Source organism: Cuculus canorus, chromosome Z (genome assembly GCF_017976375.1).
Source record: "Cuculus canorus isolate bCucCan1 chromosome Z, bCucCan1.pri, whole genome shotgun sequence".
In the NCBI taxonomy this organism is placed as follows: Eukaryota; Metazoa; Chordata; class Aves; order Cuculiformes; family Cuculidae; genus Cuculus; species Cuculus canorus.
Window position 1 is genome coordinate 46,240,769 of NC_071441.1, and position 26,217 is coordinate 46,266,985.

General features: G+C 42.7%; 1 protein-coding gene across 13 annotated transcripts; it reads left to right on the forward strand.

Moving 5' to 3' along the window:
* The first annotated feature begins 859 nt into the window (after nt 1–859).
* Nucleotides 860–23,148, forward strand: PGAP4 (post-GPI attachment to proteins GalNAc transferase 4). Of its 13 annotated transcripts, none has more exons than XM_054054568.1 (4): nt 10,300–10,756; nt 16,036–16,232; nt 17,626–17,858; nt 19,658–23,148. In XM_054054568.1, exon 4 carries the CDS (start codon nt 19,748–19,750, stop codon nt 20,966–20,968), a length of 1,221 nt encoding a protein of 406 aa, XP_053910543.1. In that variant the 5' UTR covers nt 10,300–10,756; nt 16,036–16,232; nt 17,626–17,858; nt 19,658–19,747; the 3' UTR covers nt 20,969–23,148. The 13 variants fall into 13 exon arrangements, with proteins under 13 accessions (XP_053910553.1, XP_053910549.1, XP_053910551.1 ...); XM_054054570.1 differs by lacking the exon at nt 10,300–10,756 and adding an exon at nt 11,056–11,550; XM_054054571.1 differs by lacking the exons at nt 10,300–10,756; nt 16,036–16,232 and adding an exon at nt 10,147–10,292.
* The last annotated feature ends 3,069 nt before the right edge of the window (nt 23,149–26,217 follow it).

Genomic DNA, 26,217 nt, shown 5'->3' on the forward strand with positions numbered 1-26,217 from the left:
GGCGTATGAAGCATGGACTCGGGTTATTGCTGTAACCAGAAAGGTATATTAAAGAGAAGCTATTGACACCCTTAAACCCAGATGTTACATTCTGCTGTAATTTCTCACTAGAACTAAAACACAGGGCTACAGTGCTAAATGTAATAAGCAAAAATACAGAATATAGCAATACTTGCATAGCCATATATTGTTACAGTTGCACCAGTTGTTTCAATTGCAACTTTCTTCTCCTGCTAATTTAGCAGGTAGTGGGTTTTTTCACTCACTGTAATCAGACATTTTGTATCTCTTTCCTCCACACTGAGTGTTGCTGAAGGGAGGTAAATCCAGGTCATCAGTGGTGTTCCCAGGGCTCAGTGTAGGTGCCAGTACTGTTCGATGTTTTAAGAGTGATCTGGAAAAGGGGTTCGAGTGCTCTCTTAGTAGCTTGCAGACAACACCAAACTCGGTGGGCGTGTTGACCTGCTTGAGGAGAGAGAAGCTCAACAGACTGATCTTGACAGGCTGGGTCAGTGGGCTGTCACCAATGTCACCAATGGAATAGGGTTCAACAAGGCCAAGTGCTGGCTTCTGCACAATGGTCACAACCACCCCATGCAGTGCTGCAGGCTTAGGGAAGTGTGGCTGAAAAGCTGCCCAGCGGAAAAGGACTTGGGGGTGCTGGTCAACAGCAGGATGAATATGAGCCAGCAGAGTGCACAGGTGGCCAGAAGGTCACCAGCATCCTGGGTTGTATGAGAAACAGCATGGCCAGCAGAACCAGGGAAGTGATGGTGTCCTTGTACTTCGTGCTGGTGAGGCCACATCCTCAATTCTGTGTTTAGTTTGAGGCCCCTCAGTACAGGAAGACAATGAGGTGCTGGAGCATGTACATAGAAGGGCAACAAGGCTGGTGAATGGTCTGGAGCACAAGTTATGGGGAGCAGCTGAGGGAATTGAGATTGTTCAGCCTGGAGAAGAGGAAGCTGAGAAGAGACCTTACCACTCTTTACAACTCCCTGAAAGGAGGTTGTAGTGAGGTGGGTACTGTTCTTTTTTCCCAATTAATAAGCTATGGGACAATAGGAAATGGCCACAAGTTGCACCGAGGGAGGTTTAGGTTGGATGTTATGAAAAAGAGTGGTAAAGCATTGGAACATGGGCAGTGGTGAAGTCTCCTTCCCAGGAGCTATTAAAAAAACCCATGTAGACATGGCACTTGATGACACAGTTTATCTGGCACGGTGGTGTTGGGCTGACAGTTGGACCAGATGATCTTAGAGATCTTTTCCAACCTTAATGTTCTATGCTTCTCAGTTTAAAGTAAAATTAGGTTTAATATCTCTGTCTCCACCCATCTCTGTAGAAAAGCACGAAAACATTTGCAAACATTGTCACGCTGACAGAGTTCCCACTTGTTTTATCAGTTTGCAGTAGATTTGTATCTCCTAATCAGCTGTAAGCTTCTTGTGCAGGTGTTGGGGTTCTCTGTCCCCCACCTCCACAGCAGCTGTCTCCTCAGTGAAATTGCAAAAAAGATATGGTCTCCACAGTGCAAATCACTATATAACAAGCTGCTAAGTCCAAGAATAGCAGACTAACCCAGTGATACACTACAAGGCGCCAGGCTGAATGAACACCTGAGTTCCTGAAGGAAAAACAAAGCTTCCCCTATGGTTTGGGGTTGTTTTTTTTTTGATTGTTTGTTTGTTTTTCTGTGAGCAGGTGTGAGAGCAGCTCAGATGGGAATATTGACCAGCTTGGTTGAAATCTGTAACTACACAGTACTGCGGCATAAAATAAACACCATATAACAGAACCAGAAAAGTGAGTAACTCAAGGGATTTTTTTAAAGTTGTATTCAAAAAAAAACCAAAACCGAAAAAAACCCAAATATTTGCTAACACATTTTCCACCCATGGTATTTGCTTGCAGCTTGAGACCCCTTAGCCAAGTAAGAAATTGTTGGTAAATCATTGATTCTCAGTGCAGCCGGTTATTGACCAAACTGTTTGAAACCAAAAGCAGCTTTTTTGTTGAATCGAACTTACTCCAAATCAGGTTTTCAAGTCAGCGTAGCTTTCAGTCCTTGTGTTTCCCCTGCCTTTGCTTTACGCTTGGCTTTTTTTTTTTTTTCTCCTTTATATATATTTTCTCAGGGTTGATCCCATGCAGACTCACTTTACATCAACACAGTAAAACTGTAACTGAAACAGGGAGAGTCACAAACTTTTATTAATTTTGTGTCTATGATTTTGTCTCAAAACACCTTGGCACTTCCTCCAAAAGGAAAGTAAAACCCATTTCCTGCTAAGCCCCTTTCTGCTCTTGTACATTCTCTTCCATATTTGCCTTAATTACCACGCTTTAGATAAGTTCTCAAACTGATCTTTGAGCTACTCTTTCATATGCTGCATAACCACTTACTGTTTGAATCTGCCTCCAAACAAAGTTTAAAAGGGAAGTTCTTGCAGCCAGCTAGATTGTAGTGCTGAAAAAGAAATGGCAATGCTTCAGGATACCTGTGTTGCTTTCCAGACAGACTGCAAACTCGAGATGCAAAGATTGCTTTTCTCCTCCCCTACATTATCACTGATTTTACATAACTCCTGACAGTCCTTGCCTCTGGGCACTGAAACACTTGCTCCCTTCTGGTAGAAGGAGTGAGCTGTTCCCGTTAGTGGTGTTTGTAGATTAACTGTCACATCCTTCTGAATTGTTATGCAAAAATAATACAGCAGATATGGGGAAAAAATGCAAGAATAAATATGAGCAGTAAGGAGAGAAAGAGTATTAATACTTGAGATACTTTTGTGAAGAAACTGTAATGTTAGTGAAGAGGATCTGCAGAGGACCTCCTGCAGCAATGTGCAGTTATTTAGTCTAGTAGGAATGTGATGGGTAGGTTTGCTTTCCTATGAAACTGTTGGGTTCAGGCACAGTCCTCCAACTTGCAATAGCTGTAAGAGAGATTCAAGCACATACTTCATTGCAAACTACAGCTGGTTAAGAATTCAAAAGACTAAAGAAGAGAGTTTCTTAGAAGGGAGGGGCACTTGTTTTAGCATGGGCAGGAGGAAGGCTGGTATGAACAAACGCACCAAAGATCGGGAGATTAACTAAGTAAATAAAGTTGTGTAAAGAACAATCTACAGAGGGAGACATTTTGATCTTGTGATGTTAACGTGCTAAAGCTGTGACTACAAAACGAAATTCAGATTGACTGAGCCTCCTTGTGTAAACAAGATTTGCACAGCCTTGTGACCAGAGCTGTGCTGAGCACCACCGATTACCAGTTAGTATCTATTGCAAACCAAAAGGACCCATAAAATTCAAATAGTGACTCTCCCTTACATTACAAGAGTAGTAGCATATACTGAATTTTTTTATGAAAGTGTTTATGACATGTTGGCTTGAAACTTGTCCTGTGCGGTAAGGCAGATGTTGAGACACAGTTTTGGGAACTGTTCATACACTACTCAGGTGTGTCTGAACAGCAGCATGTAGATGTGTAGTTAAATTTGGAAGTTTGAGACATCCAAGACAGTACCTAAAATGATCTTTTATCCAGCAGAACTTTGCTGCTTCTAAGAGTAAAGGCCATATGGGTGGTGGCATAATAGCTGATCTCTCTAAAGTCTGTTAGTGATACTTGCTCTGAAGTCATGGCTAATAGAAGGCTCCGCGCTGGAGGGCTGAGAGAAAACCTCTCTTTTGCCAGAAAGGTTACATGTATTATTCCTCTGCTGAGGAAATTAATACTAGAACATAGATTTATCCCAAAGACAGAAGCTGAAGAGCTTCAGCCAGTCAGCCCCTGATGCTGTCAGTTGCAGATGGAGAAAAGGATTGCAATTGGCATACACAAGGAAAGTGGTCAAACAAATGGACCTGAGGACTTGGACCTCACAAGAAGCAACTAGCCTAAGAATATAAGCTAGACAAACATCATCTTCAGGCAACCACTACGAGTGGGCAAAGCAAAATAGTGTCCACAATACTGACAGCAGACTAACTACCCCAAACAAGCTAACCAGACCTCACATTAAATGCGGCAAAGCTCTTTCCATAAATAATTCTGTGGAAAAAAAAAAAAAACTTTTTATGTGGGCACATAAGTCAGCCTTTCATTTGCTATGTTGGAAACTAGAACCACAGCAGTTAGTTCGTGATAACCCAGTGCCAGTTACCATAGAAGAGCTGGCATGAAATAGAGCTTGTAGTGTGCCCTGTGGTACCTTGCACAGATGCTCAAAGACTACTAGATGAGATTGTGTAGTTTACAGAAAAAGCAAGTCTCAAAAAGGAAAAAAAAAGGCAAAAATGCTTCTTAGCAGAACATAGTTCCAAATAAAAGTTCCAGATCCTGTCTCATGTGTGTGCAGGTCTTTGGCTCAAAGTAAATGCAGCTCTTTCCTTAGAAAAACAAATACAATAAATAAATAAATGGGATGAAGGGTTTAGACAGAACTTCCTAACCTCCTGAACTTCCTCATATACTGTCTGCAGACTCCAAGATGATTCTATCTTATTCAGTTATTTCGATCATTGATGCTTTGAAGCAAAAATACAAACGGTAGCTTCCTATTCACAGATCTGTGTAAGAGACACTTTCATATTACCAAATTTCTACAAGCAATAAGAAAATTAGTTTTTAAATCTGACCTTTGAAACACAAAGCTTCAGTTCTTGCTCAAATTTTGGTTCTTTGTAGTTTGGTTTGGTTTAGTAGACCATCCTCTTGGCATGACTTTGTCTGTACTTCTTTGTGGCCACATGGACTAAGTAGGTTCTTGCTTTGCTGAGAAATGAAATAGTACTACTTTTAAAAAAAACAACAACTAAAATCCAAGTTCATCCTACAGCATACTAAAATACTTATGACATACATCTGGGAAGGACTAAGCAAATTATATTTTTGCTTATGTGTAGGAGAAATTTCATTGTTAGCTGACCAGAACTGGGCTGGATAAAAATGTTTAAGTGGCTTTTACATTCTGCCAAGGCATTATCACTTACTTTTGTTTTGTCGTGTTACTTCCCTAATTGTCTTTCTCTAGTAGAGAAACACTTAATGCTATAAGCTAAAAGTAGAATATAGGTGTGAATGCAAAAGATGATTAAGTGATTTCATTTTATGGAAATAATGATGTCTGTAAGTCGTGCCTTACCTACTCCCACTTCCTGTTTAGTAATTCACAAGGATGGCCCCTCATACTTTTTCCAAGTACGAGCTTTGCATAGGATCTAACTATCTAGTTACAGCAGTAGCTTTTGCACAGCTCAGTAAGTCAGAAATAGGATCTTCTGGAATAAGGCAAAGACTGTTTGCACACCACTCACAAGGAAGGGTCTGAAGAACTAGACAGCCCTGGAGAAAATACTTATTATTTATCAGCAATGGAAATTACAGAATTTACAAAATAAACTCTACAGAAATCACTCGCATCTTTATACTAGCCAATGTAGCTCTACTAAATATAGCAGGTTACTCTTCCAGGTCATGGATTACTTATGGACTTCCACTCACAAAGACCATTCAGCTAAATTGAATTAAAACCTCTTAAATTTCAAATAGTGCTGTCCCTTTAAGATATGAAGTACTTTTTAAATAGTGATCACTTCATACAATTTTCCTGAGAGTCTTTGTGCAGTTAATTCCTTCTATTAGCGGTACCCAAACATTCCAGATATGCAGTCCGTATCTCTCCATATCTCTCACGCCAGCAGCAGACCTTTAGTTCCAGAAGTACACACCTGAAATTTGCAGTGAAAGAGAGCACAGAAATTACTAATATTCTGTGCTTCACACACAGGCACAGAATTTGTTAGTGAAATGTGTCTAGTGACCATATAAAATAATTTTACCCCATTCTGCAAGGGAAAATTAAAAGCTTTTCAGCAGTCCGTGGGGGATAATTCCTGTCTGATCCTCAGTTTGGAAATCTTGTGGTTTGCCTCTTCATTCCATTCTCTTTTTTACCTCTGCAAAAAGTACGCTGTTCGAGATATTTCTTCTGTGTTGCAACATGAAGGAAGTAACTGAGAGTCAACATATTTTAACAGCTCATTTTGGGAGTCGCTTGAGTCTTTTTCCAAATTAAAACGTTGGTCCCTCTCTTTGAAATACTCATGTTGTGGTCTGCAAGAGTCAGAACGTTAGAGCAAGGCAAGTAGGAAGTTGCGTCACCAGAGCATATACAACTAAACCGATTAAGATATATTTGTTTCTCTGAATGTGATCACACTAGCAATCTTTCTGAAATTCTGCCATCATTTAACACATTTAACTCATGTTGATTTTTGGGTTTGCTATGGTCAAATCCTAACAATTTGATCAGAGAAGAAAAAGAAGCACAGAAAGCTTTGTAAGCATGTCTGCGTGCAACACTGTAAAAAGAACTGGACTACAGCAAGTGAGTTTCTGTCATCTTCAGATGTGTGCAGCTCAGGCAGAAGAGCTACAGGAGCAGTATTTAACAATTTATCTGCAAGATTAATTAGTTATAGGTATAATCCTGAAAGTGTGGAATGCAGTTGCACCTAGGAGGCTGTATGGAGTGGAAGCCTGGGAAATAATATGAGTACTTAGTCCTGATAGAGAAGCAATGGCGCAGAACAGGATGAAAAGGACATCAAAATATTTCAGTCTTTTCAGAGAACATTAATATACCCTAGACAGGTAAGAGGGCATGAATTTATCCCATTTAGAGTTGTATTTCATCTCACTATGTTGTCTAAAGTCAAACACAATAGCTCTGACATGTGAGCTCACTTTGTCTCCGGTAAGCAACAAAGGACTTCAAACACTTTTTGTCCCCAGTGATCATTACCGAGTATAAAAGAGAAGAAAGAGGAAGCTAATGTATATAATTTGGTTACCATCAATATTATATAACTATACAATATGACAGCCATCAGAAATATCTGCTGCTTCTAGAAAACCAGAATGTAAGCAGGAAATATTTATTGACTTACTCTGTGGATTTTTTCCTGTAAATATGTAGAGGGAGAAGGACAATATTTTAAAAGCTAGCTTATGAAGTGAACAGCATGTAACTACAAGGACAATATACCTATTGTGCAGCTGACAGTACAACGATAACTAGATATTTGTTATACCTGGTAGCTGAGTGTAAACGAATAAAAATGTCACTGCACTGTGGAACTAACTTCTCAGAATGTTTGTAGAGGAGGCACTGCTTTCACCAGTGACTGGGTTACATACATACTGGTATGACATGTTATGCTGAACATACGATACATTCCTCCTGACAGAACGCAATTACTTTGTTGTTTTTTTGTGGTGGCTTTTTTTTTTTTTGTTGTTGTTGTTTTCCCCCTAAGGACCTCAGACTTCTCTTTTTCTATTCCCCTGCCCCCTTCTTTTTTAGCTTTGACTTCTCTCCCATCCCCCCAGTTTTTCACTGCTTCCTCCCCGTCCCTAACAAATTTTGAACCCACTCCTCAAATTTCATTGCAAATAGCTGAAGGAGGTGAGACTCCAATATGTTTGCTGCTAGATATTTTATGCGGTCTCTTGTCAAGCTCAAGACCCACATCTCCATCCAACTGAGCGAAAGCCTTCAACGTGAGCTGAACAGCAACCTGTACGTTTGACTCGTTGGCTGGATAATCACCACATACACCTCAAAATCGAGTAGAGTGTGTACAGCCTCACACCCTTGCCTTCTGATAAAAGCATCAAATGGGAGGACTGTGGGAGGAAAGCTAAGGAATCAGGAAGGGGCAAGCAACATGAAACAGTAGTTAAGGTTATTTTGACAGTGATGCATAATGCACAAATGAAACAACTGCATAAGAAAATAGACTTCTCAAATCAGCAGTCCTCAAGACCATAAACTTTTGCTCTGCCACTTTCCACATTGTGCAAGCATCTAAACATCACCCTGTTAGCTTGTCCTGCTTCTAACACTCATATTTATGAAAAGCAGGAGCTGTCCCTGATCTCAAGGAAAGCAAAATAAAATATTAGCTCCATTCCCTTGCACCAGCGCTTGGTACTGGGAGAGCTGTTACAGTGGATGGCAGAGGGGAAGATTGCTTGTCCACTGAACCTCCTTACTTGGATGCAGTTCTCACCACATGATTATTTTCAGATAATGAAATTAAAGTATTGTCCTGTCGTTGTACAGGCTGAATAATTTCAGAAGTAACTTCTTTTTTCTGGGCATTTCAGATTGCATCAGCAGTAGTGTCCACCAATGTTCATCTCTGCTTTCCAGATCCCTCCCTGCTGTGCTGACATAGTCATTTGGTGTGAGGAACTAATCAGATGAAGTGGTCTGGGTAAGAAACAGTCCATCATAAGAAAAGGTTTATTTTTGCAGCCAGATCTGTCTCCCCTATGATGATGCACAGCAGGAGACAGTGCTATGATAAGAATGAGCAGTCGGGGATGACAGGCTGTTGTTTAAACTGTGCCACTGCCCCAAAATCACTTGTGACTTCCCTCCCACAGTCTTTCAGGTCTAACAGAAGCTGTTTTGCAGAGACAAGTGTTTAAGGATGAAAGTCAAGCATTCGCTAAAAAGCAGGCAAGTAAGCAAAGTGGGAGCAGAGAAGACTACAAGGACGAACTTCTCACAAAATGACAATTAAAAAGCTATAAATATTTATTCACAAAGAAAAGGCCTTCTGGCCCATTCCTTTTAGTTTATTACTGCCAAATTCTTCTGAAAACCCCATCTGAAATGTAATGCTGGATGCGATGTGACGTATTTCTGCTGATGTCACTCAATAGTCGCTCTCCCACACACGTATTGACACAGAAGCAAGAAATAAAATATTTTTTGTTTCTCACAAGTTCTGCAACTCTAATCCTGGGAAGAGCATGTTAATGGGAATGCATAATGTCTCCCACCTCCAGTACTCACACAGACCCTTTTGTCTCCCTTCTGTTCCAGGATCCATCATGTTTCCAGTGCATCAATATTTGCAGGTATGAGAACATTTAAGCAGAAGTTAGAATATGAAGCACTATTATCAAAAAGCAGTAAAAAAGAGGCAGGTCAGCAAAGAAGGATTTTGGAAAACAAATCACCAGAGAAAATATGCTGTCTCCTGCTTTCTGTGCAATTTTCAGATAGTAACATGCATTTAGGTAGCCCTGTGGACCTTCCAGGTTGCCTCATTTTTCCTAGGGAAGCAAGTCACTATAGGAACCCAAATGAGATGCTTGATTGTGTTGTTATTAAAAGTATTACTATCCCTCTGGCTTTTCCCGCTCTTCATCCACATTGTCTCTGCAAGAAAAAGCCTTAGCTGAGGGATAGATCTTGCCAGTCACAAGAAGAAAGGATCATGGGCATGCATAACTGAGTTCTCCTGTTCATTATGCTTATTAGAGGGGATAATATGAATTGAAATAAAAATTAAAACCATACATCATGCCAGGCGCTTCTGATTACAGGACTGGAATCTCGCAAAATTCTACCTGTGCTAAACAAAAGAGTGTTTTATGGAAACAGTACAAGTTTTGATTTTTGTTGTTGTTAATTTTCTGGGTTTTTTTCCTGCGAGTTGGAGAGCTCACAGCCTGAAAATGATTTAGTGTTAATATCTGCACTCAATTTTTCTGGAGGTACAGGCACAAAACTAAGGAGTTCTTACTTTCAGAAAACTTTCTCTGATGCATATTTCAGATACGAGTAGTTAGAAACTTTTTGTATTATTAATTGTTATAGTCACGGGTCTGAAAGATACGTGCGTAGAACACGGAAATGAGGTACAGAGAAAAGGGAAATGAACAGGTCAGAGGCACTCGTGGATCAGTTTGATGTGATGTTTGGATCCTGAACAGCCTGATACAGATTTTCGTGTAACTAGTCAGCCTCCTTACTTCAACAAACACTGTAAAGAATTAATTACAGATTAATACAGTGAGAACATTTCTACGTGTCACGGTCGACAGGCACGTAAAAATACCCGCTGGTGGCTCTGAAGGGCTGACTTTCCGCCTGAGCATGCGGGGGAGAGATCTTCCCTGCACGAAGCGAGGCACGGTGATGCGAACAGCTGGCGAAGGGCTGGCGTGAGTCCGTAGAAGAGCCCAGGGAGGGACCGGAGCAGCGCGGAAGGAGCCCGGCGGGGCAGTGCCGCAAAGGCGTGGCCGCAGCAGCCGGTGAGGGCACTGACAACGTGCGTGGAGGACACGGGAAATCCTGGGTGGAAAAGGGCTCTGGGAAGGGATGTGCAGCCGCAGAGGAGCCTTCAGCACTTCCCAGGCAGGCGTTACGCTGCTCCTGATGGAGCATTCGGGGACTACAGCGCAGGAATCATAAAATCACCAGGTTGGAAAAGACCTCTTGGATCATCGAGTCCAACCACTCCTATCTGCCACCAGACCAAGTCCCTGGGCACCTCGTCTACCCGTCTTTTAACTACCTCCAGGGACGGGGACTCAACCACCTCCCTGGGGAATCAGGAGCTCTGTCCCGGGAGTCCTTCTGCCGCTCAAGCAATTCGCTTTTCTCTTCCTAACCTGCTTTTACACCACTCTCCCTCCCCTCCCCCCTTCGTCTCCCCGCTCTGTTTTTTCGGCTCCTCACTCTTGCCATGTCCCCTTCCCCTCCTTGTGAGCATCTCTGGGCTGGCGTAGTCACATGTACAGGCTTTGATGCCTTTAATCCCACCCTTACTGCCCAGGAGGGAGGGGAAAAATTTGTGGAAGCGAAGTGAGCAACAAGCAGAGCCGAAAGCAGAAATCTGCGGTGCGGGAGGAGGAGCGCGGGGCTGCGGCGCAGGGCTGAAAACGGTAAATCTCAATCTCTCGGTGTGGCTGGGGCCGTCCCGGGAGGCTGGGTCGCCCTTTTCCTGCTGGAATTGCGTTGAGAAGGCGCCGTCCTCCCCTGGCGTGGATTTGGGAGCACCGTGGGAAGGAGCTGCGGGTGGAGCGTGCGGGGCCTGAGCGGGGCGAGGCTGCCGGGCAGGAAAGGGTAAATCTCCGGGCTTGTCTGCGGCTGTCCCGGGGGACTGGATAGTGCTTTTCCTGCGGGGATAGCGGAGGGAGGGGCTGTGCTGCCCCGGCGCGGGTTGGGGAGCGCCGTGGGAACGAGGCGGACGGAGCGGAGTCGCTGGGTTCCTGCCGGCGGCACCGGCGGACACGGAGTTAGGGGTCAAGGAGGGCGTGCTTGTCCCAGGAGCAGGCTGGGCTCCTGCAGCCGAGGCAGCCGGGCGAGGGGGGAAGGGGAAAAGCGCCAAGGAACCAGGATTTGTTTTGTGTTCGCTCTGAGGATGCGACTGTGCGCGGTGACAAGCAGAAGAGAGGGTGGCCGGAGCCTGTCCGGGCCTAAGGAAGCAGTCCTTCCACTGGGGAAGGTGAACGAAACTCTTTCAAGGAAAGGAGTTTAAACCAGACAGTTTCTGCCCCGTGCTTGGGGCCACCCAAAGCAGCCCTCCGCTGAGTGCCTCCGGTCACAACCCAGGCAAGGACGAGGCACGCTGACATACCATCTCTCTCTCCGCTGTTTCGCAAGCAGGACAGGGCGTGGAGGGGGGAATCAGCTGTTCTTATCTAACGCCCTCTCCTCTTTGACCATCATCACTAAGGTAACTGCTATTAATCCCGGTGCTTTAAGGGTCACCTTGTGCCACCTGGCAGCTCTCCCAAAGGGGAAGAGGAACACCTGAGAAACCTAGCAGATAAAGTCACTGACATTTAAAATTACAGGCTGCGGAGACAGTGGCTGTGCTGGTGGTGCAGCAAAACATGGAACTGTACCGATATGCACTATGAGTTCATAGATGGGCTTGCACACATAGGATTGCAGAGAAAGTGGTTTTGTGTACAACGAATAGGCTGCCATAAAGGTATACCAGGTCCAGCAAGCATCTGCAAGCACAAGAACCAGGAGAAATACATCTGTCAAATCTTCTGCTTTCTTGTCTATTTGACTTGGGCAATACCAGTAATACAGCAGAGTATTTTTCAGTTATTGTATTTATCCCATTTTCCTTCCACTGGGGTTCAAACAGATTGCCAGTATCCCGCAGAACCAGGACATCCCATTTACCGAGACTTTCAAAGCAGGATAAGTAGTCTGTTTCTTAAATTGTGAGGGAGGGGAAAAAGACTCTGGTTGATATGTTATGTATCCAGGAAAAACAGATTCCCTCCTATCTTTTGTATTTTTAAGCTGAAACTTCTTCTCAATGAGGCTGGTTTCCTCACAACAAGGGTGGGGACGCACTGGCAGAGGTTGCCGAGGGAAGCTGTGGATGCCTCCTCGCTGGAGGTGTTTAAGGCCAGGTTGGATGGGGCCTTGAGCAGCCTGATCTAGTGGGAGGTGTCCCTGCCCATGGAAGGGGTTTTGGAACTGGATGATCTTTAAGGTTGCTTCCAATTCAAGCCATTCTATGATCCACAAAGGTAGACGCTACCTCTTTCTATATTAGTTTGCAGTATCTTGCATGCAGAGACCCTGATCTTACTTTAGCAAAAGACTATAGCACAAGGAATTAAAATACAAATTATCTGTAGCGTCTGCAATGAGTCAATGCATCTCTAGCTCTGAGAGTCCAAGAGCAGATAGCAAAAGGTAATAACTGATGTTGTCATTAGCAGAAGCTTTAGTTTTTTTTTTTTTTTTTTTAACTTTTACACTAAAGCACAAGTGGACTCAACCCAAAAGCTACATGTAAGATTTTGGAGGGCTTCAGGGAGATCTCTAAGAAAATACGCAGAAGGTTTTATACAGATGATTACCAATTTCTCTAACAATATAATCTTTTTTTGCCTCTGGCACAAAAGATAATGTAAATTTGTAGAGATTCGGATAGGATAATTAATTTTAAAGGCATGTCAACCTTTGGTGTCCTCCTCTAAAAGACACCTCCTCAGAAAACTCCTTGCTCTAAGTTTCTAAGTTAGGCTATTACCTTGCAGAACTCTCCTCTCCAGGCTGCTTGCTTCTCCCACTTGATCTAAACACTAACCTTACTGCTTGAGATCAGCAGGGAAAAGCATTGCTTTCCCATAGTATTGCACAGCTGGGAGGCAGACAGGTGGAAGTCAGCAGGTACTGAGAATGGATTCCCTTCAGATTTATGTGGCAGGGGAAAGATAATACACATGAGAAGCAAGACAGAAGTTGGGGAAATAACTGCTATTAATGTATATTCAGTTTATAGCCTCTTCCATTAGTGGTATAGTTTTACCTTCTTAGTTTAAGGGAAGTAGAGAAAGTATATTCCAGATGCAGCATCCATGTATCTTGCCTCTTAGTTAGCAGCTTTCAGACTCATGGATTTCTAGGGATTTATGAGCAACCTCTAAATGTTCACTACAGGCAGATGAGAAAAGCAGGCCATCCTCTCATGGAACTTATATTCAAGATGCAATTCTGCAGTTTCTGCATTTCCTAATTGCGCAGGGTTATTCCCAATGTATGTGTGTGTTTTAATTTTACTAATAGTGCCCAAATTTTGTCTGCTGGAACAGAAAAAGTTTATATGTTCATTGATAGGTTCTGAGGCATGGCAGATCAAGGTAGATGGCTGTGCCACTGATTTCTGCTTCCTCCATCACTAAAGTCTTGCAAAGGGTCAACCCCAAAATATTTCCACCTCCCTAGCTAATTCTTTTAATGTTTCAAGCTACCACTACCTGTTTGATCACAGCAGAGTTATGCCATTAGTGCATAGACTATAAGAAACAAAAAGTAAATTTCTAAAAGAACTGACAGATGAAGCTCATCACCAGCAGCCCTGGTCTTTGCCATAGGAAGAAACACTTTAAGTGAAAGTTAAATGGAACAACTGGGCTTATTTGACATTCACTGTCCAGGAGCAACACAATGACAACAGCTTTAAGCAGTGCTTGGAGTAGAACAGGTTAAGATGTATATTTGGTGCCTTCTAGTAAAATACAGTCAAAGAACAACTGCTGAGCTCTTACCATTGAGATTCTGCTGAATGTTTTTAGAAGCACAGCTCTTGCCAGGATGTTTTATATTTTCTACGCAGCCCAGCTCCTAGTTTGGCATCTAAGTGCAGTTGGTCAGATCTGTGAATGCTTGGCTTCTACAGGACACTGCTGTTTTTATGGCAATCCTGAACACATTGCAGAAATATTATCTGGCACCTGACCTACTAAAAGCTGTCAGAAAACAAGAGAAATTGTCAGATGTGAAAAGCTGGCCATCTGGTCCATTAATAGGGATCATCAGCTCATAGCAGGGACCTCAGGTTTCGGAAGCTGAGGATATCTGCAGACGAGAGTCAGCTGTCAGCATTGCATATATGAAAGAAAAGGAGAGCTATATGGCTCTTCATGACTGTGTGAAACTGGCATCAGTTTCCTCAGATTCAAGCAGGATTGTTTGCTGTTGCACTAGTAATACCACAGCCGAGACAAAGCTCTTTTCTCTGCCAGAGAGGGTTGATTAGTAGAGGAATCTTGGTCCTGAGGTTGCAGCTTGTCCACACAAAGTTAGATTGTGGTGCAGAAGTGTTTTTCACACAAAGGTTTTAACTGGGGGTGCCGCTACAGGATCAACACATAAGTCAAAACTATGGTTTGTATGAAAGCTGTTAGTACTACCACCATTAAGGCTGAAGCGGGGACTATAACAGCTAGCCTTTCCATGACATTTTCTGAGAGCCTACTTTTGTTTTCCACAGAGATGACTTTATGGCTTGTGACCACATGACTTCTTTTTTATGTTAGGAAAGGAATGGCTTTACTTATTGGCACTGTAAAGAAATGTAGTTAGGCAAAAAGGAATCATTTAATATTGAAACAATAAAGGAATAATTATAGGCCTGTCTCACAGAACAGGCAGTAGAAGACAGATGCCTTCTTTTACTTTAGCTATCCGTGAGCTTCCTGAAACTCCACAGCTTTGACACACTTAGGAAGCTTTGTTCTAGGAATGCCTGCCTGCAGTAATGTCTCTGTGGAGAGGAGTTTGGAGCAGGTAGAAAATCAGCTTTCTCAGCACAGCAGACAGTTTTCTGTACCCTAAAGAGGATGTCACTCATTCTTCTAGTCTTCCTCAGTGTGTGCGGAGGTTACTTTTTCCTGAACAGTATAACTCAGCCAAGTAATTAGGAGACTACTGAAGATAGGAATGAAGATTTGGAACCATGTGAACCAACTGTATCTGGAAGCAATCTTAATCATGGTTATCTAAGTAAAGAAACAGGACAATTATGTAGCTTTGTGTCTCCATGGTTTCTAAACATGTTTAAGTAATGACTCAGTTCTGAACAGAACTTACATAAAAGTGGCCTCTACTGCAACCATGTACATGGTTACAAAGTAGTTAACATTCAGGATTTACACAGGTTTTTCTAAACCACTGTAAAATCTAATTCTGATTCTTGCTTTTCTCCTCAAACTTAATTTTTTTTCTGTCAGGAATGACACAAATACTTAAAGAAGAACAAGCTAGATTCTTTTTTTCCCCTAAAAAGAGGGAAAAAAGAAAGTGACAGCACCAATAGTTTTTGCAAACAGAATAGCTTCTGTAAATTCAGAACTATCCTAATGACTAGCAAACAGACTGATCAGAAACTCTGGAATTAAGTCTTGGAGATAAGATCACACTTCACTTCTGTAGAAGCAAGAAATTTCTATTGAGATTTGGAGCTCTTGTATTATGAGTTTTACAGCCAACAAGGGGAGAGGAAGTCAGTGTCTCCCCTCTTTTCTAGATGCTTCAACTTGGTTTTGGCATAAACTGCAGTGTTTGACCCACTTTAATAGGCTCCTTGACCATTTTTAGTCTCTCTGTTTATTCCTCTACCAAGTAAAACCATACTTTTCCTCTGCAAGTAAACTGATTTAGAACGTGGCAATCAATGTGAGTGCTACCAGCCAAGGCTGCAAAGAAAAAGCTCTGGAGAGAAGTAGAACTGGCTGTTTGATGGTTTGTTTTCCTTGTGGTGTTCTGAGTTGCAAAACCAGCATTAAGAGCTCTTGAGGTACTGAGTTGGGTAATTGATGAGGCAAAGCCAGGGTAAGTTAGATACACCGGTGAATATCACACTGTGACCCGCACAGCTGCCTTCCGATTCTGTGTGCTTTTACAGGTTAGCTTCATCTTATGTGAAGCTAGGAGATACCTCCGGAGAGGATGAAGCTTACCTGCTCCACTTTATTTGCCACGGAGCTGGGACACCAGCAGGTGGAGTCCCAGCACAGCTTTCCCAGCAGGCAGAGCCGGTGGAAACTCAACAGGGAGCCCATCCGTAGGGACCTGAGAAGTACCCACATTCTCCAGGTGCAGGTGAGCCCGACCCTTAAACAACACGGGCTCCAGAGGACCAAGAGCTCAGGCAAACTTCCCTTTGATTCTTCTTGTGAGGCTGCAGCCCCTGCAGCTCAGACGGCTGCCAGTCAGCTGTTCCTGCCGCTGCAGTGAATACATGACACCCATTTGTCCTTATCTAGTGGAAGACAGTGTGTGAGAGAGAGGAGGTCTTTTTGTTTGGAAGGAATTACTAGTGTTTCAATGTACATGCTGACACCTAGAGAGCTCACTGCAGGCTCACAGATTTTGTAGCTCATATCTCCAGCATAGGAGGCAAGCAGAAAGTAAGCTTGTTTATTCTCTGGGAACTAAAGTATCTTCTAGCTTTTCTTTACCTCCTTTTCCTGCTGGAATCATCATTTTCAAATTTGGAGGCCAACTCCATAACAATGCCAACAACGCTGTTTGCACTAAGAGGATGCTGAAAAGCATGCCAGTGTGAGCTCATAGAATCATAGAATGTCCTGAGTTGGAAGTGACCTACAAGGATCATCAAGTCCAACTCCTGTTGCTGCATAGTACAACCCCAACAGTCATAGCACACCACGTGTCTGAGAGTGCTGCCCAAATGCTTCTTGAATATTGCCACGCTTGGCACTATGAATGCTTCTCTGGGGAGTCTGTTCCAGTGCTGTACCACCCTCTGCGTGGAGAACCTTTTCCTAATATCCAACTTAAGCCTCTGCGGCACATCTTCGTGTCATTCCCTTGGGTACCAGCATTGGTTGCCAGAGAGAAGAGATCAGTGCCTGCTCTTCCTCCTCCTCTTGTGAGGAAGCTGTAGAATACCATGCGGTGTCCCCTCAGTCTCCTCTTTAGCCTGAACAGACCAAGTGGCTTTAGCCACTCCTCATATGGCTTTCCCTCTAAGCCTTTCACTAAATTTGTAGCCTCCTCTGGACACTCTCCAGTAGTTTTAGATTCTTTTTATGCTGTGGCACCCACAACTGCACACAGGACTCAAGGTGGGACCTCACCAGTGTGAAGTAGAGCAGGAGAATCGCCTCCTTTGTCCAGCTGGCAATGCCATGCTTGATGCAACCAGGACATGTGTGACCCTTTTGGCTGCCAGGGCTCACTGCTGTTTCTTGTTCAGCTTGCCATCGACCAGAACCCCCAGATCCCTTTCTGCAGGGCTGCTCTTCAGCCTCTCACTCCCCCATCTGTATGTATACCCAAGACTGCAGTGTCCCAGGTGCAAAATTCGATACATTACCTTGTTAAACTTCATGTGACTGGTGATTGTCCAGCTTTCCAGTTTGTCCAGGTCTTTCTGCAAGGCCTCTCTGCCCTCAAGAGTGTCAACAGCTCCCCTCAATTTTGTGTCATTTGCAAATTTAGTTAGTAAACCTTACACCTTTGCATGCAGGTAATTTATGAAGATATTAAAGAGTGTTGGCCTTAAGATGGATCCCTGTGAGACATCGATAGTGACTGGTAGCCAGCCTGATGTAACCCCATGTACTATGACCCTTTGAGCTCAACCTGTCAGCCAACTGCTCAACCAGTTCAACAGCAGAATACAGTTCTGTTTTTGTGTGTTCGCTTAATGTCTGTAACCAGTTAACAGAAAATGAGAAAAAGGAAAGCCCTGGATTTTGGGTGAGTAAATGCATTTAAATGCCAGGTCTTTATATCTGATGCATTTCAGGCCTTCATATCCTGAATCATCATGGCTTAGATGTGGTGGCTGAAATGCAGCCATCATCTCTATGACCTTTACAAGGTCCACTGATGCAATACAATGCAGTGTCTGTGAAACAGGATTATGTAATCAGCAAAAAAAAAAAAAAAAAGAGCTATATGGGGAGAGAAATTGCAAATTCTCCTACACGAGTGTGTAAATTTCTTATCTCTAATTACAGGAAATTTGGAAGCCTAGTGTTTCTGTGAATCACAAGATAGCACAGTACTGATGCCATAGTCTATCCAAAGATAGTTTGAGATCTCACAGCATGAAGTGCCTGGTCTCTAAGAGGTTTTGAAGTAACTCTTGTATGTTTTCCATTAATCTCAGTGAAAGACCTTTCATACGAGATTGTCAGATTCCCATATGTCAACAGAAAGTGTTTCTCTTAATGGTGAATAGTCACAGGAATCTGTGACTATGCTAATGAAGGCGGTTTTGAAATAGTCCCAAAATTAGACCCTGCTCAGTGTCCTCTGTGTCATTTCTTCTACATAGTCCATTCATTTGCCACAGAAGAAAAGCCACAGCACTGTTTTCTTTCCAACCATGCATCATTGCTTAGGCTGCTTCATTTGCAGTGCAGAGAAGGAAAAAGGGTAATATTTTGGTCTGGGAGCACCATTTGATGATCAGAAATCAGTGAAGGCAGAAGGTTAAAAATGGGAGGAACTCTCCACTGAATGGGGCGCAATCAGTTATCATGAGTAACTCAGTTCATAAAGACAGGGAATGGGAAGTACAAGGGAAAGTCAAATAGCAGATTAAAAAGGGAGATTTCTGGCACAAGGGAATTCATCTGAACAGCCCAAGTGCCCTGATTTTGTGTAAACTTCTAACAGCTGGACTGTTAGGTGTTCATGGAGGCACAGAGAAGCAGAACAGAAAAGCCAAATACAGCAAAATCTGATTTTTATGAAGGTGGATGTTTGCGTAAAGTGTGTGTATGCACACACACACAAGAAATCTGTTTTAAATTAAAGGCATATATTTTTAAACTACAAACTTTTAAATTACATAATAAGAGCCAATGGCTCAGTTGCAACTTGGTAATCTTGCTGTGACAGTGTATGTCACAGGGTCTGGCAAGGAAGAGGTATCTCAGAGAGACACACACAAAGATCACACTTAGAATACACATGCCCTTACTGAAGTAAATTTGTGTCTTTGTTATCTTGCTTCACATTTGATGGAGTAAAGGGAAAAAGCATGCCTTTGGAAACATGTGGGCAACAGAATGGAAGCACATGTCATTCCACAGAGGTAAAAGTTTGTCTCTCAAATATGTGCTAGGCAAACATACAAGAGGTCTGGCTTTGGCTCTTGGCTGTGACCCAAGTCTTAATTATGTCATTGTGACCAGATAGCGGTACCTGAGTTCTCTATCTTTAATAGAAAAGGATTTCTGTACATCCTGTACCAGCATTGTCTGTTATTTATTTGTTTCAAGTAGAGTAACAAACACAACAAAGTCCTCAGATCAGAGCTCCTACATACTGAAAAAGATTTAGGGGCACCTTGCTGGAAATAAAGCTTGGCTGATCTTTCTTCTGCCTTTCACAGCACCACTTTGATGCCCTGACCAAAAGGGACTCCTCAGGCATCTTTTATTCTGGCTTACTCAGTGACTGGCCCTCAGCTTTCCATTTTCTCAAATCCCAGTCTTGCCACTCTGACAGTTCCTATTTTATTAACCACCTTTTTTCTTCTTTAGGCTTGGACAAGTTGTGCAGGTTTGGCAGCCACTGCTCCAGTGATACCTTGCAGTCCAGGGAGGATGCATTGGAAGTGAAGGAAAGAGGGCATGAGCAGAACAGGGGTGCCTTCTGCAGCAGCCATGTTACACCAAGTCCGGCAGGTGTATGGAAGACGGTTCCGTTGGTCCAGTCCTTTTGTGCATCTCCTCACACTGACTGTTGTGACATTCGGTGTCCTTGCACCTTTGATTTGCCACCGGCTCCTCTACTCTTACTTCTATTTGCGGCGCTGGCACCTGAACACCATGAGCCAGGAGTTCCTAACGCAGAACCAGCAGGAGGGCCAGGCTGCCCTCCGTTACTTTGAGGAGTTACAGATACCAAATGCCTCCAAGGCCTCGAACGGTGACGCCTTCCGGCCCTTGCTGCTGATTACCATTATCACTGTGCAGAGGCAGAATGGTTTCCACTATGTCTTGCAAGTGGCCTCCCACTTCCACCGCCTCCTCCAGAAATGTGGTGCACGTTGCCAGACCCACCGCATCCTCCTCTGTAATGTGGAGTCAGACCCCAATAGTCATCAAGACGTCAGGCTGCTGAGCAGCTTCTTTCCTATGGTCAGTCGTGACAAAACTGGAGAGAACCCTGACCCTAGAGTGAACCAGTTTGAGAAGGAGAAGCAGGACTACATCTTCTGTCTTGAGCAGTCGCTGTTGGTGTATAACCCAGAATATGTCCTTATAGTGGAGGATGATGCTGTGCCAGAGGAGGAGATATTTGTCGTCCTGCAGCACCTCTTGTTGGCCCGGTTCTCCAAACCATACCTCAGAGATGCACTCTACTTCAAGCTTTACCATCCCGAGAGGCTTCAGCACTACTTGAACCCTGAACCAATGAGAATCCTTGAGTGGCTCGGTGTGGGCATGTTTCTAGGGCCTGTGCTGAACTGCATGTACTCCTGGGCAACTGGGCGCCCCAGCCTCAGCTGGCCCATTGTCTTGTTCTTTGCTTTGTACAGTATGGCTCTGTCAGAGCTGGTGGGACGGCATTACATGCTGGAGCTGCGCCGGCTGGCCCCTACACTGTATAATATTGTGCCAGTTACCGAGTGCTGCACACCTGCCATGTTTTTCTCCGCTCCTTCTGCCCACCGTGCCTTAGGTTACCTGAAGGGGCTGCAGTGCCGCCAGGGTTTTGCTAAGGATATTGCCCTTTACTCACTGCTCCATACTAAGCAGGAGAATGCCTATGTAGTAGAACCCAACCTGGTCCGGCATGTGGGCATGTATTCTAGCCTTCGACTAAACGATCACCCAAAACTGCTGTGATCTCTTCATGCTTTTCCAGACACAAATCCCAGAGCACTTGCCACTGGGCAGAGATAGTGTGTGAATTCAGAGGCCCATGCTGGGCATCCTTTGCCACCAGGTGGAAAAAGAATCTTAGAAGGCTCTCTTAAAAGTTTCTTGAAAAATAAACTTATGCGCATGCAGGCCCCATTTGATATCTACTTGGAACTAGTCACTGTGCACCATGTGGGAGAGAAGTGGAGGATTCCAACTGAGTGTCGTGGGTTGTCTACTCTCTTTAATCATTCTTACTGAAATGGTCTCACACCAATATAAACAGTTATACTGCTTACTCTTCTTTACATTTGTTACAGAAATCCTCAGTTTAGGGCAATGGAAATGTTAGGCAAAGTGAATGTTTCAAATTTAAGCTAATGAGGAGGAAAAGCCTATATTTTCCTATCCTTACTAAGGTCTGATCTCTACCTGTTTCAAAGCTGTGGTTTTGAGCAGGCCTTTCAAAAGCAGCAGTATTTTATGTGAAATTTAACACAAATTTTGCTTAGATTCCTCAAAATTTCACTAAAACTTTATTTGTTACTGTCTTCTCCTATAGATCCTATCTGCACCTCTACCCTTCCCACTCTTTTTTCTTGGAACAGCAGGTCTTCAAAATAAAGCCTCCACTGCTTTGTTAGAAGTCAGCTCTGAAGGTAGGAACGGGAAAACAGTAACAGCCATTGATGTGCCACAGCCAGGTCACAAATGCACGTTTTCACTGCTACATTACAGCCATCATAAACAACAGAGTATGACTAATGTGTTGGTTGGTGTCACCACTAGTTACAGCATGTTCAGGTCATGAAAAAAGGCCTCATCAGTTGCTGATTGGACTTACACATTCAACATGCATTACCTTGACTTCCTACCAGCACAGAGGCAAAAGAAATATTAGAGCAGGTGCTACCGTTGTGCAGGATCCTTGTTTAATTTTGGAACTGTAATTCACAGCTCGGCCTAAGTGGTTCATTCACTGCTGCTGATAGCCAGCAAAAACAAGCAATCGAAGTGCAACATATCAAGGAGCCACTCTGATCCATTAACTTAATGTGCTTTGGTCGTTAGGCATTTCGGATGGTACTTTGTACCACAGCTGTGGGCACAGTTAAATATAAAACCAGGTGACAGAGATCTCATACAGAATCAAAACTGGCACCAAAATGTTTACATCTAATGAAAAGCCCACCTTGACTTTAGTGGGCTTTGAATCAAATTCACTTACATGGGAAGTTTGGCTGGACTGCTTTTGAAACCATATTCCTAACTTTGAAGTGAACGAAGTACAATATTTTTTTTCAAGTTTTGGCCAGGGAGTGTTGTTTTATTTTGTTGTTTTATTTTGTTGTTTTATTTTGTTGTTTTATTTTGATGAAGAAAGAGCTCCAGTTTGAATTTTCTTTCCTCCAGTCTCTCCTGGGTGATTTATGCCTTAAGGTCTTAACAAGACCGTTCATAGTTGTGGAAAAACATGAAACGTCAGAGAGATGAAACCAAAGAAAACTCACAAACCTCCAGCTGTCAGTGTGTAATCATATCAACTACACCACACAAATGCCGAAGGCAAGTCAGCCTATTGCAAATGGCTTCACAACACAGAGCAATGTTTTGCTGTCTTAGTAATCAGCTGGGATACTTTTATAACACCTTTGGAAATCAGATGTAAGTAAAAATCACTTGTGGATTCCATATCATTCCAAAGGCCAAACATCTCTGCTGTCAGAGGACACAGGAAAAATTGACAGGCAGAACCTCGATTTATTCCCAGCTGCTGAAAATTCCAAAGATGCCAGAGTGGTTGGGCAGTGGCAAGTGGGCAAACCTATTCTCAGGCTTAACTGTAATATGGTTAAGATGCAGGATTTTAATGTCATTGTATATTTATTCCACTAAGTGCCTGTGTGTGTGAGGAAATAAAATTTGTTTGTTTATGCATCTTCAACTGTGAATGTTTCACTGCAGTGTGCTTTTTCTATCTTTGTACTCTACAAATCCAGGACAATGCCCTGTACTTTTCATACTTGTTCTTGCAAAGAAAATCTCACAGCAAGGTACGGAAATTGGACAGGGGAAGGAAAAAGAAGAGTGGAAAAGAAAGAAAACTTAGAAAAGTAACCAACTTAACTATATGCAGTTAATAAATGTTTTGATGTGGGAAATGATTTATCTGTTTGTCTTGGAGTTACTTTCATTATTTTTCCAGTAGTACCTTATTTGTCATCCCAGAACTCCAGAGGAGGTCAATAATGTCTTTGAGCTTCATAGCTGAAAATTAAGAACATGAATTTGGGGTATCCTGTCTAAATTAGAAGACTAGTTTCAGGGCTTAAGAGATAAGGTAAGTTGACTGGGAAACCAAACAATACCCAGAGGGCCTACAACTGAAACCTGCCAGTGAGAAACTTTCAGACAAACCCATTGAGAATAAACTCCTTTGTGCAAGAAGCAGGTTAATAAAATCTTCAAGTCCTCCTGAAATTATTTCCTTAAGCTCCTGAGTCTCCTTTACCACACAGACGCTGCTTTTACTGAGCTTGCTGGGAGTTATTTCTGAGTTACTCAGGTACTTGCTCAGCACCCACCATGCCAATGTGGCATCTCAGGCAAGCATTCCTTCTGCTGCCTCTGAACTTTGGCATATAGATTGATTTTTGTTTCTGTTTTCTGTGCTACATGATTTATTAGGAATTACAGGTCAGAGAAGTTTACATTGCCTTTGGAACAGAATATGGTAGGTTACTCTGAGTCCTTAATTCCTTCCAGATTTTGTTCCACAGTTCAGGCTAAAAATGCAGTTTCAAACACCCAAAGCTTTTCCCTCTCTTTTCTATTAGGGGAGTGGAGCTGAGTTGCCATATCTCAAGAAAATTCAGAAGTCACTCAATTAAACAAAAACTACCTTTGTTTCCAAGGTGTGTCCAACATAAGCATGATTCCAGTAGAACACAAAGCTTAAACTGACCAGTCTCTTTTAGTTTAGAAGCTCAAAAGTATTTTCTAACTATCTACTAATCTACAGTATATATCAATGTCTTACTGAAAAGGCATTGCGTTTGAAGAGAGAAAGAAAAACTCTTCCTCTCTCAGTTCTGAGGAGCTGCAAATCACCAGACTGGGTATTTCAACAGCAATTTGGCTGGATGCAGAATAAATTACTTTTTCTCTAAAGACATTTACAAGCAAACTTTCTACCAAATAAACAACCTTTCTATTAATCCTCTGTTAACAGTCTCTTCTGTTTGCTACTGTTTGTTTTCCTGGCTGGTAGGTTCATATCTTTACTCTATTTGATCAAGAAAGATACTTCTGTGTTCACACATCTGCATACATGTGCATGGATGTAATAATTTGGATCCTACAACAATACAAGTTGAAAAGGACTTATGAAGGTCCCTGGTCCAATTACCTACTTAAAGCAGGTCTTAATAGACCAGGTTGCTCAGGCCCTTCTCCAATCAAGCATTGAGGCATTTTAATGGGGCTGAACATAAAATTAAGCTCTAAGTGCTGGAATTTAACTGTAGTATGCTTTTGTATAGAAAGGCTATATATTTCACAAAATGAAAAAGGTAGTTTTATGTGGGAGACAATAGCACTTACGAAAGCACTGGCAGTTTCTCTCCCAATGTTAGAGTTTCTTTTTGTGTATTTCTACACCAGCTTTACAGATATCATATCCAAATTCAGCAGATCGCAGGGCACAGCATATGGTTCTGAATAATCTTAAGCACAACATACATCTGCCAAAAATGCATACAGAATTAGGTACTTCTTCACTGCATATGTCTCTGTTGTTAGAGTAACTTCATTCCCACAAACTGTCTGTCCTAACATCTTGTGCTTTGAGAGAATCTTCTCCATAAGCTAGTTTATTAGGGCATTGATGGGCTAAAAGTCAACAATACCAGTTTCCATTTCCAAGACTTAGTTCTGCATGGCCAGATATGAATGCCAGATTCCCAGCTGTGTAACAACTGATGATTTTTAAGTTTTGACAAAGAAAAATTGTGTTATATTTTCTTCCCCTTTTAGTAAGCCTCTGGCCTGCTATGTATTCTTCAATGCCTGCTTTCTCTTTGAGTTTCTGCTTTGGTGTTCAGTGTTCCTCCAGCAGTCAACAAGCCACATCCACAACAGCCTTTTCAGACATCTGTTGCAGTTTGTATTTTGCAAATCATGTGCCAACATGCAGCATCTCAGTGTGCTTTTTTGGGGGGATTATGTGCTGCTCAGATAAACAAGTAATAAACTGTTAAGTGTCTCCCATTATAGCAGCCAGTTGTTTGCCTACTTGCTTTTTTAAAGAAAACAAAATGTCAACAGAAAGGCACAAGGACCAGTGTCGTTACTTTATGCATCTTCTTGTCCTGTTACTGTTATTATGCACAATATGTTGCCACCAGCAGCCTGATTTAAAGTTGCATCCTTGTTTGCTATCCCCAATATTGAAATCAGCACAAATATTTGGAGTTTGGTAACAATAAAGTTATGATTTTGCCTGTTTTTCATTCCAAGTTATGGTGTTTATTGTGGCCTGACTTTAAGACACAAAGAATAAAGAGCAAATGAACCCTCCCTGTGCAATCCCCTCAGTGCTCTATGCGGGTCCGTTCTGCGCAGCACCCTCCATACTCTCTCTGAAATACGTGTCTACAGACAGTGCTGTGGAGTCAGAAATATAGGTGGTTTCTTTCAGTGGGGTTAAAGGGCAGACTCTCTGTGTTGGGGTGAGGGCTGTAGGTGAATGCGGAAAACAAACCGCTTAATAAACAGTACCTCTGATTAGATAGGGATGAACAAGCTGGACTTTGACACAGTTAAGCAAGACTGCTGAGCACAAAAAACAGGAAGAACATCCAGCACAGCGTGGAGAGGAGAGGAGGAGACAGGTTCTACTCAGCTCAAGTCTGTTCTGATTAGACTTCAACCCCATCCTGCAGACAGCACTCCCCTGGAGTACAAAGAGCCAAATGTTTTTCATGTGGATATGTGTTATAGTCAGACACTCTCCCAACTTCCAGTGTAATTTTCCATTCCATTTCAAACCCTTTTACAAGCTTGACCACATGAAGAAGTGCTGATAAGATTAATTAGTACTCGGTATATTGACATGCAGAAGGAAGCTTTAACTTTTTCAGTTTTCTTTTGGTGACTGTAATCTTTGACATTACTTCACACATTTCTTTCTTTTTCATCTTTCTTTCTCAGATGTGCTACAGTTTGACCCTCTT

Coding starts and splice junctions, on each gene's coding strand:
- PGAP4 (XM_054054578.1), top strand. CDS start 19,748: ATGAGCAGAACAGGGGTGCCTTCTGCAGCAGCCATGTTACACCAAGTC.